Source organism: Molothrus ater, chromosome 36 (genome assembly GCF_012460135.2).
Source record: "Molothrus ater isolate BHLD 08-10-18 breed brown headed cowbird chromosome 36, BPBGC_Mater_1.1, whole genome shotgun sequence".
NCBI classification, from domain to species: domain Eukaryota; kingdom Metazoa; phylum Chordata; class Aves; order Passeriformes; family Icteridae; genus Molothrus; species Molothrus ater.
Genome location: NC_071663.1, coordinates 401,998 through 421,441, shown reverse-complemented (window position 1 = coordinate 421,441; position 19,444 = coordinate 401,998). Strand labels below are relative to the sequence as shown.

The 19,444-nt window shown below is 61.9% G+C and overlaps 2 protein-coding genes across 2 annotated transcripts; one reads left to right on the top strand and one right to left on the bottom strand.

The window, feature by feature from the left end:
• TRMT1 (tRNA methyltransferase 1) lies at window positions 1-9,280 on the bottom strand. The gene is made up of 17 exons (XM_036400090.2): window positions 9,081-9,280; window positions 8,417-8,687; window positions 7,892-7,947; window positions 7,670-7,785; window positions 6,804-6,991; window positions 4,865-4,980; window positions 3,562-3,674; window positions 3,330-3,478; window positions 3,169-3,252; window positions 2,981-3,050; window positions 2,763-2,897; window positions 2,532-2,617; window positions 1,394-1,502; window positions 1,186-1,262; window positions 962-1,081; window positions 604-715; window positions 1-82 (listed from the first exon to the last, which is right to left on the bottom strand). Exons 1-17 carry the CDS (start codon window positions 9,100-9,102, stop codon window positions 23-25), a joined length of 1,884 nt encoding a protein of 627 aa, XP_036255983.1. The 5' UTR covers window positions 9,103-9,280; the 3' UTR covers window positions 1-22.
• Window positions 9,219-19,057, top strand: NACC1 (nucleus accumbens associated 1). Its single transcript, XM_036400091.2, is given in 8 exon segments — window positions 9,219-9,264; window positions 11,621-12,005; window positions 13,104-13,446; window positions 13,449-13,664; window positions 14,459-14,635; window positions 15,673-15,778; window positions 15,868-15,965; window positions 16,788-19,057. Coding segments are annotated over 7 exon segments (1,566 nt in total). The 5' UTR covers window positions 9,219-9,264; window positions 11,621-11,639; the 3' UTR covers window positions 17,048-19,057.
• Window positions 19,058-19,444: the final 387 nt, after the last annotated feature.

The window sequence follows — 19,444 nt, the reverse complement described above, 5'->3', positions numbered from 1 at the left end:
TTTGGGTAAAAAAAATTTTGTTTTAATGGGGAGGGGGCTCGTGGTGGGAGTAACAGCACTGCTCGCCTTGGGGACAGGTGCCCTGTGGGGAGGGGGCAAAAATGGGGAGGGGGGGGTTAAACCTGCCCCAAACCCCCCCTTTGTGTTCAGGACCCCCCCCCACCTGCATTCACAGACCCCTCCTCAAATTCCCCCCAAAATTCCCAGATCCCTCTCCCCATATTCCCAGCCCCGCTTTTATTCCACATTTTATTTATTCCCCATTTTATTTATTCCCCATTTTATTTATTCCCCGTTTTATTTCTCCCTTTATTTCCTGCAAACCCCCCCCCCCCCCATTCCTGGACCCACCCCCCTCCCTCTGCATTCACAGACCCTTCCTCAAATTCCCCCCAAAATTTCCCCCCAAAATTCCCAGATCCCTCTCCCCATATTCCCAGCCCCGCTTTTATTCCCCATTTTATTTATTCCCCTTTTTATTTCTCCCTTTATTTCCTGCAAACCCCCCCCCCCCCCCCCCCGCCCTCTATTCCCATATTTTGGAGGGATCCTCTTCCCCATATTTTGGGGACCCCTCCCCATATTTTGGGGACCCCTCCCCACCTCCTTGAAGCGTTTGCAGGGGAATTGTTTCAGCCCGGCCCCGTCCCGGCGCTGCCTCCTCTTGTTCTGGAGCCTCTCCCTCTTCTCCTGCAGGGAGGGGGCGATGCCCCCCCTGGAAAGGATGGGAATGAGGTGGAGACCCCCCCCTAAAATAGGGCAGAGGGCGAGGGACCCCTCCCCAAAAAGGGGAGAAGGTGAGGGACCCCCCCCCCAACCAAAGCACAGGGGGAAGGGATGAACCCCGAGCTCTTTTTAGGGAAGTTTCTGCCCCACCCCGAGTGAAAAAAAGGGGGGAATGTCCCCCTTAAAAGGGTGGGGGGCGCCTGAACCCCCAAACTGAGCCCCCCCCAGGCCTCACCCGGGCTTGGCCCTGGCCTTGGGACCCCAAAAAGCTTCGGGGTTCTCGGGGAATCGCTTGAGGCCGCGCCTGCGGGAGCTGGGGTTGGCGTCCTCGTGGAGGGCAAAGGAAGCCTGGAGCCTGGGAAAGGGGGGGTAAAGGAGGGGGTCAGGGGCTTTGGGGGGTCTGGGGTCTCCCAGAATGGGTCTGGGGTCGCCCCCAAACCCCACCCCGGGGGGTCCTACGTGGGCTCCACCGAGAGGATCCGGGCGGCCGGGCTGGAGTCCGGGAGCCGCTCCAGCTTCACCGGGTGCAGCTTGGCCTGGGAAAAAACGGGAGAATTTGGGGAAAATTTGGGGAAAATTGGGAAGAAAGGGGGTGGGAAAAAGGGGGAACTCAGCCCCCCCCTCTCCCGAGCGTGGGGAGGGGTCCCAGAGCCCCCTCCTCACTGACCCAGCAGCGCATGATGTCCCAGAGCACGGCCGGCGGCGCGTCCGTCTTGACGGCGTTGCGGCAGGCGTGGGACAGCGAGACGCGGAACCCCGCGTGCAGCAGGGCCGACCTGGGGGGCCACGATGGGGATTGGGGGGACAGGATGGGGTTTGGGGGGGACAGGATGGGGTTTGGGGGGGCCAGGATGGGGTTTGGGGGGGACAGGATGGGGTTTGAGGGGACAGGATGGGGATTGGGGGGGCCAGGATGGGGATTGGGGGGCCAGGATGGGGATTGGGGGCGATAGGATGGGGTCTGGGGGATCCCCGAGGGGGTTTGGGGGGGCCAGAATGGGGTTTGAGGGGACAGGATGGGGATTGGGGGGGGCCAGGATGGGGTTTGGGGGGCCAGGATGGGGATTGAGGGGGACAGGATGGGGATTGGGGGGGACAGGATGGGGATTGGGGGGGACAGGATGGGGATTGGGGGGGACAGGATGGGGTTTGGGGGGGACAGGATGGGGATTGGGGGCGATAGGATGGGGTCTGGGGGGGCCAGGATGGGGATTGGGGGGCCAGGATGGGGTTTGGGGGGGACAGGATGGGGATTGGGGGGGACAGAATGGGGATTGGGGGGCCACGATGGGGATTGAGGGGGACAGGATGGGGTTTGGGGGGCCAAGATGGGGATTGGGGGGCCAGAATGGGGATTGGGGGATCCCCGAGGGGGTTTAGGGAGGCCAGGATGGGGTTTGGGGGGGCCAGGATGGGGTTTGGGGGTCCAGGACAGGGACTGGGGGGCCAGGATGGGGTTTGGGGGATCCCCGAGGGGGTTTGAGGGCAGTCTGAGGAGGTTTGGGGGTGCCAGGATGGGGTTTGGGGGGGCCAGGATGAGGATTTGGGGTCCCCGAGGGGGTTTTGGGGGTTTCCATGAGGGGGTTTGGGGGAGCTCCCCAAGGGGGTTTGGGCTCCCTGAGGGGGTTTGGGCACGGTTTCCACGAGGGGGTTTTGGGATCCCTGCAGGGATTTGGGCTCCCCGAGGGGGTTTGGGGGGGTTCCCCGAGCGGTTTTGGGATCCCTGCAGCGATTTGGGCTCCACGAGGGGGTTTGGGGTGTTCCTGAAGGGCTTTGGGGCTCCCCGAGGGGGTTTGGGTGCCCACCTGAGCTGCAGCAGCGCCGGCGTGTTGCTGCGGACGGTGCTGCTCAGCCCGTCCAGGGTGTAGTACAGGGGGACATCGCTCAGCTCCTGCCCCACCAACACCGCCCAGCGTCACCGCCAGCCCCAAAACCGGGGTGTCCCCACCGAGGGGCGTCCCCTGCGCCCCCCCAGGGGTGTCCCCATCGAGGGGCGTCCCCTGCGCCCCCCCAGGGCCGTCCCCTTTTGGCGTCACCTCGGCGATGACGCTCAGCATCCCCCGCATGCGCGGCTCCGTCTGGAAGCGCCCGGGGCTCCTCTCCAGCGCCGCCAGCACCCCCTCCACAAAGCTGGGGTCGTGCAGGGGCTCAGCCCACACCGGGCCCCCCACCTTTAGAGGGGGGAAAAAAGGGGGTTCAGGGCCTTTTTTTGGGGTTTTTTTGGGGTTTTTTTGGGGCAGGGGGCTGCACGCACCTGGTGGCGCTGCTGGCAGAACTCGCAGGTGGGACCCACGGGCGGTCCCGTGGCCGGGCTGTACTTGAAGCTAAGGCGGGGAAAAGTGGTTAAACCCCCCCAAAACAACAAAAACCAAATCGTGGGGACCCCCTGAAGGGTCTTGAGGACCCCCAAAACCGCTGTGGGGAGGGATGTGGGGGCTGTACCTGCTGCCGTGGCTGCTGGCCCTGCCCAGGCGCTGCAGGTGGTGCGAGCCGCACCCCGTGCAGTGGAACACCAGCGCCTGCTTGCTGGGGGCAAAACCCGGATCAGGGCGGGTTTGGGGGCGCACAAAGACCCCCCAAAACCCCCCCCCCCCTAAACTCACCTGGCCGAGGCCTTGACCTTGGCCTGGCCCGTGAAGACCCTGACGAAGACGCGCACGTAGAAATCGGCGCTGACCGACAGCAGCGGCGCCACGAAGCGCTGGTAGCAGTTGGCGCGCAGGTCCAGGCTGTGCAGGACGATCCTCAGCGCCTGCCAGGGGACAAAAGGGACGCGAAGGGACGCGTGTGCCACCCCCTGGAGCCCCCTCCTCCCCTGCCCACCCCGGCACCCACCATCTCGTGGCAGAACTTGCCCTTCAGGGACACGGCGCCGTATTTGCTGTAGCAGGTCTCGGCGCTGTTGCCGGCCAGCACCGCCATGTCCGTGCAGGTGACGCACAGCAGCCCTGCGAAGTCGGGGTGCAGGGGGGGTCCCTGAAGGGGTTTGGGGTCCCTGAAGGGGTTTAGGGGCTCCCCGAGGTGGTTTGGGGTGTCCCTAAAGGGGTTTGGGGGTCCCTGAAGGGGTTTGGGGTCCCTGAAGGTGTTTGGGGGTTCCCCGAGGTGGTTTTGCGTGTCCCTAAACGGGTTTGAGGTCCCTGAAGGTGTTTGGGGGTTCCCCGAGGTGGTTTGGGGTGTCCCTAAAGGGGTTTGGGGGTCCCTGAAGGGGTTTGAGGTCCCTAAAGGTGTTTAGGGGCTCCCCGAGGTGGTTCTGGGGGGGTCCCTGAGGGGGTTTTGAGGGGTCCCTAAAGGGGTTTTGGGTGTTCCTAAAGGGGTTTGGGGGCTCCCTGAGGTGATTTCGGGGGGTCCATGAGGGGGGTTTGGGTGTCCCTGAAGGTGTTTGGGGGTCCCCAAAGGGATTTGGGTGTCCCCGAAGGGATTTGGGTGTCCCTGAAAGAGATTTGGGGGTCCCTGAAGGAGTTTGGGTGTCCCTAAAGGGGTTTGGGGGCTCTCTAAAGGTGTCTGGGTGTCCCCAAGGGGATCTGGGTGTCCCTAAGGGGATCTGGGTGTCCCCAAGGGTATCTGGGTGTCCCCAAGGGGATCTGGGTGTCCCCAAAGGTGTCTGGGTGTCCCCAAGGGGATCTGGGTGTCCCCAAGGGGATCTGGGTGTCCCCAAGGGGATCTGGGTGTCCCTAAGGGGATTTGGGTGTCCCCAAGGGGATCTGGGTGTCCCTAAGGGGATCTGGGTGTCCCCAAGGGGATCTGGGTGTCCCTAAAGGGGTTTGGGTGTCCCCAAAGGGGTTTCGGTGTCCCCAAAGGGGTTTGGGTGTCCCTAAGGGGATCTGGGTGTCCCCAAAGGGGTTTGGGTGTCCCTAAAGGGGTTTGGGTGTCCCCAAAGGGCTTTGGGTGTCTCTAAAAGGGTTTGGGTGTCCCTGCAGGTGTTTGGGTGTCCCTAAGGGGATCTGGGTGTCCCCAAAGGGGTTTGGGTGTCCCCAAGGGGATCTGGGTGTCTCTAAAAGGGTTTGGGTGTCCCCAAGGGGATCTGGGTGTCCCCAAGGGGATCTGGGTGTCCCTAAGGGGATTTGGGGTCCCCAGAGGGGTTTCGGTGTCCCTAAGGGGATCTGGGGTCCCCCGAGGGGTTTGGGGTGCCCAGACTCACCCCCCTCGCTGACGGCCTGCACGGCCGCGTCCAGGAAGGGCGCGGGGCTCCCGTAGGGGTCCAGGTCGATGACGTCGAAGGGCTGGCGCTGGGCTTTGCTTTGGTACATCAGCATCCTGGGGGTGCCCAAAGACCCCCCCAAAACCCTCAGCACCCCTCAGGGGACACCCACAGGGTTTGGGACCCCCCCTCAGTGCGGTCACAGCTTGGGGGCCAGGGCGGCTCCTGGCACCCTGTGGGGATATTGGGACAAATTCTGGGGGGGAAAAGGGTCTGGGGGCTCCCCCCAGAGAGCCCAAACTGGGGCAGGGGGTGCTGGGGTGCCCATGGGGACACTTTGGGGACACCTCCCAGCCATGCCTGAGGAAGTGTCAGGGGGTTGGCCCCGTTCCCAGTGGGGTTTGGGGTCACCTGGTTTGATCCTAATTGGAATTTGGGGTCACCTGGCATGGCCCCTGTGGGATTTGTGAGTTTGGGGTCACCTGGCACAACCCCTATTGGGGTTGGGGGTCACCTGGTGCCATTCCAATGGGGGTTTGGGGTCACCTGGAACAATTCCCAATGGGGTTTGGGGTCACCTGCCATGACCCCAATGGGATTTTGGGGATCTGGGGGTTCGGGCTCACCTGGCACAACCCCAATGGGATTTGGGCTCACCTGGCACAACCCCCATTGGGATTTGGGCTCTCCTGGGACAACCCCATTAGGATTTTGGGGATTTGGGGTTCGGGCTCACCTGGCACAACCCCAATGGGATTTTGGGGATTTGGGCTCACCTGGCACAACCCCATTGGGATTTTGGGGATTTGGGGTTTTGGGCTCACCTGGCACAACCCCAATGGGATTTTGGGGATTTTGGGGTTCAGGCTCACCTGGCACAACCCCAATGGGATTTTGGGGATTTGGGCTCACCTGGCACAACCCCATTGGGATTTTGGGGATTTGGGGATTTGGGCTCACCTGGCACAACCCCATTGGAATTTTGGGGATTTGGGGGTTCGGGCTCACCCAGCACAACCCCAATGGGATTTGGGGTTTTGGGCTCACCTGGCACAACCTCATTGGGATTTTGGGGATTTGGGGTTTTGGGCTCACCTGGCACAACCCCATTGGGATTTTGGGGATTTGGGGATTCGGGCTCACCTGGCACAACCCCAATGGGATTTGGGGTTCAGGCTCCCCTGGCACAATCCCCATTGGGATTTGGGGATTTGGGCTCCCCTGGCACAACCCCAATGGGATTTTGGGGATTTTGGGGTTCGGGCTCCCCTGGCACAACCCCATTGGGATTTTGAGGATTTGGGGTTCGGGCTCACCTGGCACAACCCCAATGGGATTTTGGGGATTTGGGGTTTTGGGCTCACCTGGCACAACCCCATTGGGATTTGGGGTTTTGGGGTTCGGGCTCACCTGGCACAACCCCAATGGGATTTTGGGGATTTGGGCTCCCCTGGCACAACCCCAGTGGGATTTTGGGGTTTTGGGGTTCGGGCTCACCTGGCACAACCCCAATGGGATTTTGGGGATTTGGGGTTTTGGGCTCACCCGGCACAATCCCCATTGGGATTTTGGGGATTTGGGGGTTCTGGCTCACCTGGCACAACCCCAATGGGATTTGGGGATTTGGGCTCACCTGGCACAATCCCATTGGGATTTTGGGGATTTGGGCTCCCCTGGCACAACCCCAGTGGGATTTTGGGGATTTGGGCTCCCCTGGCACAACCCCATTGGGATTTTGGGGATTTGGGGTTCGGGCTCCCCTGGCACAACCCCAATGGGATTTTGGGGATTTGGGGTTTGGGCTCACCTGGCACAACCCCATTGGGATTTTGGGGATTTGGGGTTTGGGCTCCCCTGGCACAACCCCAATGGGATTTTGGGGATTTGGGGTTCGGGCTCACCCGCACAATCCCCATTGGGATTTGGGGTTCGGGCTCACCTGGCATCAGCCAGCCGCGGCGTCACCAGCCCCCCCACGCCGTTCCTGGCCACGTTCCGCGCCATCAGCTCGGTGGCCCGGGGGGAGCAGTCGCTGGCCACGATGGCCCCGAGCCCCGGAACCTCCCGGGCAAAGCGCACGGAGCGGAGCCCCGAGGCTGCCAGGGCCTCCAGCACACGGAGCCCACCCTGGGGAGGGGGAAAGGAACCCCAAAAATCATCCTGGAACCCCAAAATCCCTGCTGGGAGGGTCAGAGAACCCCCAAAAGTCATCCTGGGAGGGTCAGGGGCACCCCAAAATCCCTCCCGGGTGAAGCACACAGAGCAGAGCCCCGAGGCTGCCAGGGCCTCCAGCACACAGAGCCCACCCTGGAGGGGGGAAAGGGAACCCCAAAAATCACTTTGGGAGGGTCAGGGAGCCCCAAAAACCTCCCTGGGGGTGGTCGGGGGGGGCCAGGAACCTCCTGGGGGGGCACAAGGGGGTCCAGGAACCCTAAAAACTCCCCTGGGGGACACAGGGAATCCCAAAAATCATCCTGAGGGGAGTCAGGGAACCCCAAAATGTCCCTGGGGGTGCCCAGGAATCCCAAAAATCACCCCGAGGGTTATGGGGGGGCTCAGGAACCCCCTGGGGGGGTACAGGGGGGGGTCAGATGGGCCTGAGACCCCCCCCCCCCAGAAGCACAGGGTGGCCTGGGACCCCCAAAAACTCCCCCAAGGGCACAGGAGGGCTCAGGAACCCCCTGGGGGAGCACAGGGACCCCCAACCCCCCCCCCCTTGACGGTACAGGGGGGGCTCAGGACCCCCCTGGGGACACAGGAGGGGTCAGGGGATACCCAAGACCCCCCCCCAGGACCCCTCCCCACCTCGCAGGGCTCTCCCGGCCGCGCCGTCCGCGGGGTCTCGGGGGCTCCCGGGGGGTCCCCGGCCTCGGGGGGGCTCTGGGGGCTCCCCCCCGGCTCCTCCTCGCCCGGAAGAACGACTGGGAAAGAGAGGAGGGGGTGAGGGGACCCCGAAAAGGGGCTCTGGTGGTGGGGGGGGGGGAGGGAAAGGGGGGACAGGGACCCCCCCCCTCAAAGGCGCCGTACCCCGAATTCCTTTGGGGCGCAGCCAGAGCCGAGCGAATTCCGTCAGGACAGCGCAGCTGGGGGGGGAAAAGGGGGGGTCAGGGACCCCCTGAGGGGGGGGGCAGAGACACCAAAACCCCCCCGGGGCAGCCCAGGACCCCAAAACCCCCTCAGGATGACCCCAAAATCCCCCCAAGGTCACCCCAAAACCTCCCCGGGGCAGCCCAGGACCCCAAAACCCCCTCAGGATGACCCCAAAATCCCCCCAGGACCCTCCAGAGACCCCCCCAAGCCCCCCGAGAGCCCCCCAGGACCCTCCCCAGAACCCCCCAAACCCTCCCAGAGCCCCCCAGGACCCCCTCAAGGCCCCCCAAAACTTTCCCAGACCCCCCCAGAGCTCCCCAGAAGCCCCTCACGACCCCCTCAGAGCCCCCAGGACCCCCTCAAGGCCCTCCAGAACCTTCCCAGAGCCCCCCAAGCCCCCCCTCAATTCCCCCAGAGCCCCCCTTGAGCGCCCCAAGACCCTCAAGGACGCCCCCGGCTCACGTCAGGTCGCGGTTGAAGCCCTGCACGGGGTTGTAGAAAACCTCGTTGGCGCTGGGGAAGACGATGGTGGCGCGGCCCTCGGTGATCAGCGTCTCGCCGGTACCGGGGGGGCTCCCCTCGCTCTGGGGGGGTCCGGCCGAGCCCTCGGGGGTCGCCCCCGACCCCTCCGGGATCGCCCCCGGCCCCTCGGGGGTCGCCACGCCGTTGGGGGAGGCTCCGTCCATGGCGGGGGGCACCGGGGGGGCTCTGCAGAGGGTCCTGAGTGCGGCGGCTGTGCCGGGGGGGGGGGGTCACGGCAGCACCGGAGCGGTTTTGGGGGAAAAAACGGCGGAATTTGGGCTCGGCCCCGGAGGGCGGGAAAGGGAAAGGGGGAGGAGACCCCCCCGGAAAAGGGGAGGAAGAGGCGGGGAATGGGAGAGCGGGGAGGACACAAAAGCCCCGTGAGAAGGGAGAGACTCTCCCCCCCCCCCACAAAAACCGGGACCGGGGGTCGCACCGAGCCCCCCGCGCCCCCCCCACGCCGCCCCCTCCCCAGCACGTGGCAAGGCCCGGGGGGGGTTAAACCCCCGGTGTGTCCCCCCCCCGCCCTCCGGGGCTCTCCTTGTCCCCTTCGTGTCCCCCCCTGTCCCCCTCTGTACCCTCCGTGTCCCCCCCCCCCGCTCACCCGCGCGCGCCGCCCCGCGCATTCCCCTCACATGGGCGCCGCCATCTTGCGCCGCTCACGTGACCACGGCGGCCGCGCAGGGTTACAAAACCTCCGCCCGCCTCTCCGAAACGCCATCCCGCGGCGTTGCCCGCCGGCGGCGCCGGGAGGAACCGATCCCGCCGTACCCCGCCCGCGGGACACGGTGCGCCAGCACCCCGCGCCTTTCCTTCGCGCTCCCCACGCGTTCCCCGCCCGTTCCCCGCGCGTTTTCCGCCTCTCCCACCCTTAAAACTCCGCGTGGTCACCGGGCGGCGCGGGTGGATGATTCGGCGCTCGGCTGGTCGCGCAGGCGCGGGCGGCGCGCTCGGCGCTCGGCCGGTCGCGCCTGCCGCACAATGAATGGCCGCTGAGCGCGGCGGCCCCGGGAGCGGCTCCGGCAGCGGCCGCGGCCCCAGCGCAGCGTCCCCGGCCCCCGGTACGGCACGGACCCCCCTGCCCCGCCCCGAACCCGCCCCCTGCCCCTTGCAGCGGCTCCCCGGTGCTCCGCTTCCCTCCCGCACCGGGCCCGGTAACCCCCCCCAACCGCCGGCGCCCGTTCCCCCGGGCCTGCGGCGCCTCCCGCCCCCCCCGCGCTGGGGATGCCCTCGCTTCCCCCGGGCTGACGCCGCTGCTGCTGCCGGGAATGGGGCGGGGCTCTGTCCGTACCCCCCCGCTGTGGGGGATTGCGGTTCCCCCCCCCCTCATTGGTTGGGGGGTTTTGGGGACCCCCCCCCCCCAAAATTTGGGGTCCCCCCGGTGTCACCTCGGAGGGTTCGGGGGTCCCGTCCCCTCCCCTGCTGGGCACGGGGGGCTCCTCTGTCCCCAGCCCAGGGAGGGGGGTCCCTTTGGGTGCCCCCCCCCACCCCCGTGTTTTGGGGTCCCTCTGCTCCTCCCCTCCCCCAGCTGGGGGATTCACCCCCCCCTCCCCCCCCTCCCAAAATTCGGGGACCCCTCCCCCCCTATTTCTCCTCTGGGGTCTCCCCCAGCCCCCGGGTCAGACTCGGGGGTCTCCTTTCCCCCCCAATTTGGGGGTGTCTCCCCCAACCCTGCGGCCCCCGGGGGGGTCCCCGCCCTGTTCTGCCCCCCCCGCAATTCCCTCAGAGCCCCCCCGGCCTTGGCGGGGACCCCCGAGCCTGGGGGGGATTTGGGGTGAGAGGGGTTGGGGCCTTTGTGGGACCCCTGGCTTTCCTCTGTGCCCACTCTGTCCCCGCCCCGTGTCCCTGTCCCTTGTCCCCGCGTGTCCCCCATGTCCTGTGCCCCTGTCCCCAAACCACCCCAATGTCCCCTGTCCCCCCGTGTCCACCCCATTCCCCGTCCCCGTGTCCCCCACATCCCCATCCCCACATTTCCACTCCAATGTCCCCCATCCCCACACCCCAATGTCCCCTGTCCCCCCGTGTCCACCCCATTCCCCGTCCCCGTGTGTTCCCACATCCTGATGTCCCTTGTTCTCACACCCCAATGTCCCCTGTCCCCATGTGTCCCCCTGTCCTGTGCCCCTGTCCCCACTGCCCCATGCTCCCCAATGTCCCCAAATGTTCCCAACGCCCCCTGTGTGTCCCCGCTGTCCCCAACACCCCCATTGTCCCCACTGTCCCCAGTGCCCCCTGTGCTGTCCCTGCCGTCCCCAACTCCCCCATTGTCCCCTCATTGTCCCCATTGTCCCCAAGACCCCAACACCCCTGTGCTGTCCCTGCCGTCCCCAACTCCCCCATTGTCCCCTCATTGTCCCCAGTGTCCCCACTGCCCCCTGTGCTGTCCCCACTGCCCCCAAATCCCCCATTGTCCCCACTGTCCCCAGTGTCCCCAGTGCCCCCTGCGCTGTCCCCACCGCCCCCAACGCCCCCATTGTCCCCAGTGTCCCCACTGTCCCCAACTCCCCCATTGTTCCCTCATTGTCCCCATTATCCCCAGTGCCCCCTGTGCTGTCCCCACTGCCCCCAAATCCCCCCATTGTCCCCTCATTGTCCCCAGTGCCCCCTGCGCTGTCCCCACCGCCCCCATTGTCCCCTCATTGTCCCCATGGTCCCCATTGTCCCCAGTGTCCCCAGTGCCCCCTGCGCTGTCCCCACTGTCCCCAACGCCCCCATTGTCCCCATTGTCCCCAGTGTCCCCAGTGTCCCCTGCGCTGTCCCCAACGCCCCCAACGCCCCCATTGTCCCCTCATTGTCCCCAGTGCCCCCTGTGCTGTCCCCACTGCCCCCATTGTCCCCTCATTGTCCCCAGTGTCCCCACTGCCCCCAACTCCCCCATTGTCCCCACTGTCCCCACTGTCCCCAGTGCCCCTGCGCTGTCCCCACTGCCCCCAACTCCCCCATTGTCCCCAGTGTCCCCTGTGCTGTCCCCACTGCCCCCAATGTCCCCATTGTCCCCAGTGTCCCCACTGTCCCCAACTCCCCCATTGTCCCCACTGTCCCCATTGTCCCCAGTGCCCCTGCGCTGTCCCCACTGCCCCCAACTCCCCCATTGTCCCCAGTGTCCCCTGCGCTGTCCCCAACGCCCCCCGTTTCGCCCCGCAGGCCCCGCCCGGCGCCCGCCATGGCGCAGACGCTGCAGATGGAGATCCCCAACTTCGGGAACAGCATCCTGGAGTGCCTGAACGAGCAGCGCCTGCAGGGGCTCTTCTGCGACGTCTCGGTGGTGGTCAAGGGCCACGCCTTCAAAGCCCACAGGGCCGTGCTGGCCGCCAGCAGCTCCTACTTCCGAGACCTCTTCCACAGCTCCAAGAGCGCCGTGGTGGAGCTGCCGGCCGCCGTGCAGCCCCAGAGCTTCCAGCAGATCCTCAGCTTCTGCTACACCGGCAGGCTGAGCATGAACGTGGGCGATCAGTTCCTGCTGATGTACACGGCGGGCTTCCTGCAGATCCAGGAGATCATGGAGAAGGGCACCGAGTTCTTCCTCAAGGTGGGTTCGGGGGTGGGTTGGGGGTCAGGGCAGAGGAGGGAAGGGTGGATGTGAGTCCTGTGGTGTTGGAAGGCTGATTTATTATTTTGTGATATTATATATGTTGTATTACATCATATTGTATCGTGTAATACTGTATCATATCATAATTATATCATATCTTAATTATATCATATCTTAATTATATTATATTAATATCTAATGTATGTGTAATATAATGGAAGGAGGAAATTAGGAATCCGACTCCGTGTTCTTAGAAGCTGATTTATTAGTTTGTGATATTATATATATTACATCATATTATATCATACCCTATGATATCATAATTATATCATATCATTATTATATTATATTATATTATATTATATTATATTATATTATATTATATTATATTATATTATATTATATTATATTATATTATATTAATATATAATGTATGGGTAATATAATAGGAAGGAGGAAATTATGAATCTGACTCCGTGTTCTTAGAAGGCTGATTTATTAGTTTATGATATGATATTTGATATGATATTATATTATATTAATATATAATGTATGGGTAATATAATGGAAGGAGGAAATGATGGATCTGACTCCCAGGTTCTTAGAAGGCTGCTTTATTCTTATATTTATATTATATATTAATATATAATATGCATGTAATATAATGGAAGGAGGAAATTATTAATCTGACTCTGTGCTGTTAAAAGGCTGATTTATTATTATATTATGTTATATTATATTATATTATATTATATTATTATATTATATTATATTATATTATATTATATTATATTATATTATGTTATGTTATATTATATTATATTATATTATGTTATGTTATGTTATGTTATATTATATTATATTATTATATTACTAACATTACATTATGTTACATTATGTTACATTATATTACATTATACTACATTATACTACATTATATTACACTATATATAACGACATTAACATATCCACAATATATTATATCTAATTGTATATATAACACATTTTCCTTTTCCCCTGAGCCTCCCGGCACTCAAACCCTGCCCCGAAGCGATTTCCCCCGGCCGCCGTGACGAGAAATGTCCCTCGTTGCAGGTGAGCTCCCCGAGCTGCGACTCGCAGGGGCTGCACGGGGACGACACGCCGGGCTCGGAGCCGCAGAGCCCGGTGGCGCAGACCTCGGCGGCGCAGGCCTGGCCGGCCGCGCTGCCCCTGGTGTCGCGGGTCAAGACGGAGCAGGGCGAGCCCGACGGCGTGCAGTGCACCTTCGTGGTCAAGCGCCTCTGGGACGGCGCCGCCAAGGACTCCTCCTCCTCCTCTTCCTCCTCGGCCGGCGGCGGCGGCGGCGGCGGCAACAACGGCAGCAGGAAAATGGCCAAGTTCTCCGAGGCGGCGCCGCGCCAGAGCGCGCCCGGGGCCGGTACCGGCGGCAGCGCGGCACCACCCCTGTCCCGGTGCCAGCCCCGGTGCCGGGCACGGCTGCAGACCAGACCAGCCCCGGGGGCACGTCCAGCGCCTACACCAGCGACAGCCCCGGCTCCTTCCACAACGAGGAGGACGAGGAGGAGGACGCGGGCGAGGAAGGCTCGGACGAGCAGTACCGGCAGATCTGTAACATGTACACCATGTACAGCATGATGAACGTGGGGCCTGCAGGTATGGGGGGAGTTTTGGGGGGGTTTGGGGGGGTCCTGAGGGGATTGGGGGTCTCAGGTGTGTGAGCAGTACAGGCAGATCTGTAACATGTACACCATGTACAGCATGATGAACGTGGGGCCTGCAGGTATGGGGAGGCTTTGGGGGGTTTGGGGGGGTCCTGAGGGGATTGGGGGGCTCTGGGGAGGGTCCTGAGGGGATTGGGGGGGTTTTTTGGGGCTCCTGGGGGTCTCAGGTGTGTGAGCAGTACGGGCAGGTCTGTAGCATGTACACCATGTACAGCGTGATGAACGTGGGGCCTGCAGGTATGGGGAGGCTTTGGGGGGGTCCTGAGGGGATTGGGGGGGTCCTGAGGGGATTGGGGGACTCTGGGGAGGGTCTGGGGGTCCTTGGGGATGGGGGTGTGTTTGTGGTGGAGACCCCGCCCCATTGGAGGCGTGGTTAGAGCGTGTGGGCGTGGCCTGGTTGGGCTCCCTGTTGTCCCCTACCCTTCCTGCGTCACCCCCCCCCCCCCCAAAATTTTCAAGCTTTTTTCAAGGATTTCCCCCCCTGCCCACCACAAAGGCGACACCTCAGGGGTGCCAGGGACCCCCAAAGCCCCCTCCCCACTGCACACACAGCCCCATTTCCACATCCCCACCATCCCCAGCTGCAGAGGCCCTGCCCGAGCAGCCCCGCTGTGTGTGACCCCCATAAAGGTGACACCATAAGGGTGACACAGGGGTGCCAGGGACCCCCAAAGCCCCCTCCCCACCACACACAGAGCCCCATTTCCACATCCCCACCATCCCCAGCTGCAGAGAAGGTGGAGGCCCTGCCCGAGCAGCCGCCCCCGGAGCCCCGGGCCCGCGCCCGCCTGCGCCAGGACCTGGCGTCGCTGCCGGCTGAGCTGGTGACCCAGATCGGGAACCGCTGCCACCCCAAGCTCTACGACGAGGGCGACCCCGCCGAGAAGCTGGAGCTGGTCACCGGTACTGGGACGGACTGGGAGGGTCCCACGGGGCTCTGGGGTTTGGGGCTGGGTTTGGGGGAGGCTGGGGAGGAAGGCAGGAGCCTCGGCTGGAATGGGGAATAGGAACCTCCTCCCCTTCAGAAGTGCGGTAAAATTTAAATTTCAATTATAGAAATCAAGTTTTTATTTTTATTTTTAAAAAATTATTATTTTTTTAAATGTAAAAATTTATTTTATAATTTAAATTTGATAATTTAAATTATTTAAATTATCACATTTTAAGTTTATTTTTGTTTTGAAAAAATACTTTTTTTTGGTTTTATATTTATTTTATAATTGAAATTTTATAAATTGTAAAAGTTCCCCTCTGTCTGAATTGCTGTAAAATTTAAATTATATACTGTTATATTATATTATATTATATTATATTATATTATATATTATATTATATTATATTATGCTATGTTATGTTATGTTATGTTATGTTATATTATACTAATATTATATTATGCTATATTATGTAATATATTATTTATATGATGTTATATTATGTTTATTATATTATATTATACTATATTATATTTATTACATTACATTATATTATTATATATGATTGATGTTATATTGCATCATATCATATTATTATATTATTCTTTTTCTATATTATATTTTTATTGTATATTTTATTATGTTATATCACTATATTCTTATTATATCGTATACATTCTATAATATAATGTAATGTAATATAATGTGAATAATATGTAATATAATATAATGTAATATAATGTAGTGTAGTGTAATATAATATAATGTAATGTAATATAATATAATATAATATAATATAATGTAATATAATATAATGTAATATAATATAATATAATGTAATGTAATATAATATAATATAAAGAAATATAATGTAATATAATACAATATAACCTATTTTTTCTTAACAGAAGCCAACCGCCACACAGGTGGCAAATGGCATACTAAATATGCAGATATGCAAATCTTGCCGTGCAGTCCCCCCTGACCCCCCTGTGCCCCTGTCCCCAGGTACCAACGTGTACATCACGCGGGCCCAGCTGATGAACTGCCACGTCAGCGCGGGCACGCGGCACAAGGTGCTGCTGCGCCGCCTGCTCGCCTCCTTCTTCGACAGGTGAGACCCCCGGGCGTGCCCCCCGCCCTCACCCGGGCTGCCAGAGGGGATTTCTGGGGGTCCAAGCTGGGTTTTTTGGGGTCCGGCAGGAACACGCTGGCCAACAGCTGCGGGACCGGAATCCGCTCGTCCACCAACGACCCCAGCAGGAAACCGCTGGACAGCCGGGTGCTGCACGCTGTCAAATGTGAGTGGGGGGCTTTGGGGGGCTCGGGGGGGTGTCTGGGGGCTTGGGGGGCTCAGTACAGCCGGGTGCTGCACGCTGTCAAATGTGAGTGGGGGGCTTTGGGGGGCTCGGGGGGGTGTCTGGGGGCTTGGGGGGCTCAGTACAGCCGGGTGCTGCACGCTGTCAAATGTGAGTGGGGGGCTTTGGGGGGGTGTCTGGGGGCTTGGGGGGCTCAGTACAGCCGGGTGCTGCACGCTGTCAAATGTGAGTGGGGGGCTTTGGGGGCTTGGGGGGGTGTCTGGGGGCTTGGGGGGCTCGGTACAGCCGGGTGCTGCACGCTGTCAAATGTGAGTGGGGGGCTTTGGGGGGCTCTGGGGGGATGGAGGGACCAGGCAGGGGGAGCTCAGGGTGGGGGGGAAAGGGGGGACAGGAGGGGACCCCAGGGAGGGGAGAATGGGGGGACAGCAGTGATCGCAAAGATGGGACAGGATTGACCTCAGGGAGGGCACGGGGGGACCCCAGAGGAGCACAAGGGTGACCCCCCCCACAGGGGCAGCACCCCACACTTCACACCCAAACCTTTCTGTGGGACCCCCACCAAACTCGGGGTGCTCCTGGCTGCCCCCTGACCCCGTCCCCACCTGTCCCACCCCCCATTTTACTGCCAGAACTTTGCTCCCAACTTCAAGGAGAGCGAGGGACGGGGGGGACAGGGTCAGGGGGCTTGAGGCACTGCCCCAATTTCCCACCCAAACCTTTCTGTGGGACCCCCCCCCCCCCCACCAGACTCGGGCTGCCCCCTGACCCCATCCCCACGTGTCCCCGTCCCCGTTCCCCCCCCAGTTTACTGCCAGAACTTCGCTCCCAACTTCAAGGAGAGCGAGATGAACGCCATCGCGGCCGACATGTGCACCAACGCGCGGCGCGTGGTGCGCAAGAGCTGGATCCCCAAGCTGAAGCTGCTCATGGCCGAGGGCGACTCCTACACCTCCTTCATCAACGACACGGGCAAACTGGAGCCCGAGCTCATGGGCCCCGAGCCCCCCTTCGAGGCGGGGGGGCCCGAGCCCGAGGGGGGGCCCGCGGGGGAGGGGCTGCAGTGACCCCCCCCCCCCCCCGAGCCCCCACCCCCGGGGATGGACCCCGAAATGGGGAGGGGATCCTGCCCTGAAGTGAGGGGGTGACCCCGCCATGATCCCCTCAGTGCACCCTGTAGGAGTAGGGACCCCTCCCCAGGCAGGGTCACCCCGTGGGGAGGGGTGTGGGGACCCTCCCCACCCACCCAAACTGGGGACGCCCCCCCCCCAAAGTGGGGAGGGGATTCCAGCCTGAGCTGGGGGGGTGCAGCGATGTCCCCCCACCCCCCCAATGCACCCTGTAGGAGTTGGGACCCCTCCCCACACAGGGTCACCCCATGGTGAGGGTCCCTCCCACAGCCCCCTCCCCAAAGTGGGGAGGGGATTCTGCCCTAAAATGGGGGGGGGGACCCCCTCAATGCACCCTGTAGGAGTAGGGACCCCCCCCTTCAGGGGCTGGGACCCTCCCCAAAGTGGGGAGGGGATTCCAGCCTGAATTTGGGGGGGGGTGCAGCGCCCCTCCCCCAGACCCCAGGAGTAGGGACCCCCCCCCACCCCACCTGGGGACCCCTCCCACAAAAAGGGGGAGGGTCCCACCAGCAAGGGACCTGTGTGGTTTAGGGACCCCCCCTCACCCCAGATGGGCACTCCCAGGGGCTGGGACCCCCCCTCAGGGGCAGGGACCCCACATTGAGGCCCCGGTGGGTCCTGTGTGTCCCCGCACCCCCAGAACTTGAGGGGTTTTTTTGGGGGGGGGGCAGCGGCCTCTCGGCACAAGCGCAGCTGCCCCCCCCCCCCCCCAAGCATTCGGGGGGGTCCAGAGGGGGGGTCTGGGGTCCTGTGCCCCCCCCAGGGCCCCCCCTATTCCCCTCCAGGCACCCGCATGTGTGTCCCCCCCCTCCCTTGTGTCCCCCCCTCCTCGTGTCCCCCCCCCCAGGGACCCTCATGGCTCTGGGCAGCCCCCCCCGCATGTGTCCCCCCCCCCAGGTGACCTCTGTGCCCCCCCCCAGGTCACCTGTCCCCAGGTGTGTGTCCCCAGGTGTGTGTCACAAAGTGGGGGGGGGGGTCTCACCTGTCTGTGTTTGTCCCCCCCCCACCTACCAAATTGGGAGGGGTCTCCCTTATTGCCCCCCCTCCATGCTGGGGGGGAGGACACTGTGTGACTGGGGGGGGTGGGGGGGCCAGGGGCACCCTGAGTGTGGGGTGGGGACACGGGGACCCCCCCTCTGTCCCCAGGGCTTGGCTCTGAAGGGGAAACTGAGGCACGGTTTGCTGAGAACCCCCCTGGGAGTGATTGGGGGGGGTCACCAGGAGCCTCCGCCCCTCCCACTCAGCCCTTGGTGGGGGGGGGGGGGTCCGGGGGGTGTCCCCAGGTGTCTCCCCCCCCCTCAGTGCCCCTCCCCCCCCAGGTCTCCTGACGTTTGGTCAAGTGCCTTACCCGCCCCTCCCCCCGCGCTCCCTCCGCGTCTCCACTGCCCCCCCCGCCCCCCCCAGCACGGGGTGGGGGTGCAGGGACCCCCAACCCCAAACCCCAAACCCCCTCCCCCCACCACGGCCTGGGTTCCCCCTTTCCCACCCCCCATCCCCGTGCCTCAGTTTCCCTTTTTTCCTCCCAAGGAAATGGAGGGGGGAGGGTCTCCCTGCTGTCCCCCCCCTTCCACACCCCCCCCCCCCAAAAACGGGGTCCATCTCTTGGTTCTCCCCCTCCCCCTCTCGTTGCTGTACAGAATTTGGGGGGTGGGGGGCGCATGGACCCCCCCGAACCCCCCCCCCCCCACCCCGTGCTTGGCTTCCCCGGGGACCCCCCCCCCCTCCCCCCAGTGTCTGTCCTGTGTAATGAAGTGCCAAGACCTCCCCCCCTCCCCCATCCGGACACCCCCCAGGGGCCCTTCTGGAGCGCCCCCAGACCCACCAGGACCCCTCCCCACCCCCCGGGACCCCCCCCCAAGCCCCCCCCGACGCTGGAGGTTGCACATGAACTGCTGTTGGGCGCGAGGGAGCGTGTGAATAGTGAAAATAAACACAGAGTTTGTAACAGCCGCGCCCCACGGCCCCCAAAAACGGCCCCTGGGGCCTGGGAAAATGGGGGGGGGTGTGAAAAACCCCGGGGGGACGGCGTGCTGGGGGCGGTTCCGCCCCTTTTTGCCCTTATATGGGCATGCGGAGGCGGAGTTCCTGCCTTTCCCGTGCGTTGCTCCGCCCCCTTCCCGTGGCGTCAGCGTTGCCTTATATGGGCATGGAAGGGGCGGGGAGGGAATCCTCGGGTGGGGAGGGGGGGGCACAGGGGATCCACAAAACGGGGGAGGGGGCACAGGAACCCCCCCAAATAAATGTGGGGCGCAGAGACCCCTAAAACCGGGGGGGGGGAAACGTAGGGACCCCCCAAATTCATGGGGAGGGGCACAGGAGCACCTGAAACACACG

Coding starts and splice junctions, on each gene's coding strand:
- TRMT1 (XM_036400090.2), bottom strand. CDS start 9,102: ATGCGCGGGGCGGCGCGCGCGG. Junction 7,786..7,891: donor GCGCCCCAAAGGAATTCGGG/GTACGGCGCCTT, acceptor TCTCTTTCCCAG/TCGTTCTTCCGGGCGAGGAG. Junction 1,263..1,393: donor GGGACATCATGCGCTGCTGG/GTCAGTGAGGAG, acceptor GTTTTTTCCCAG/GCCAAGCTGCACCCGGTGAA.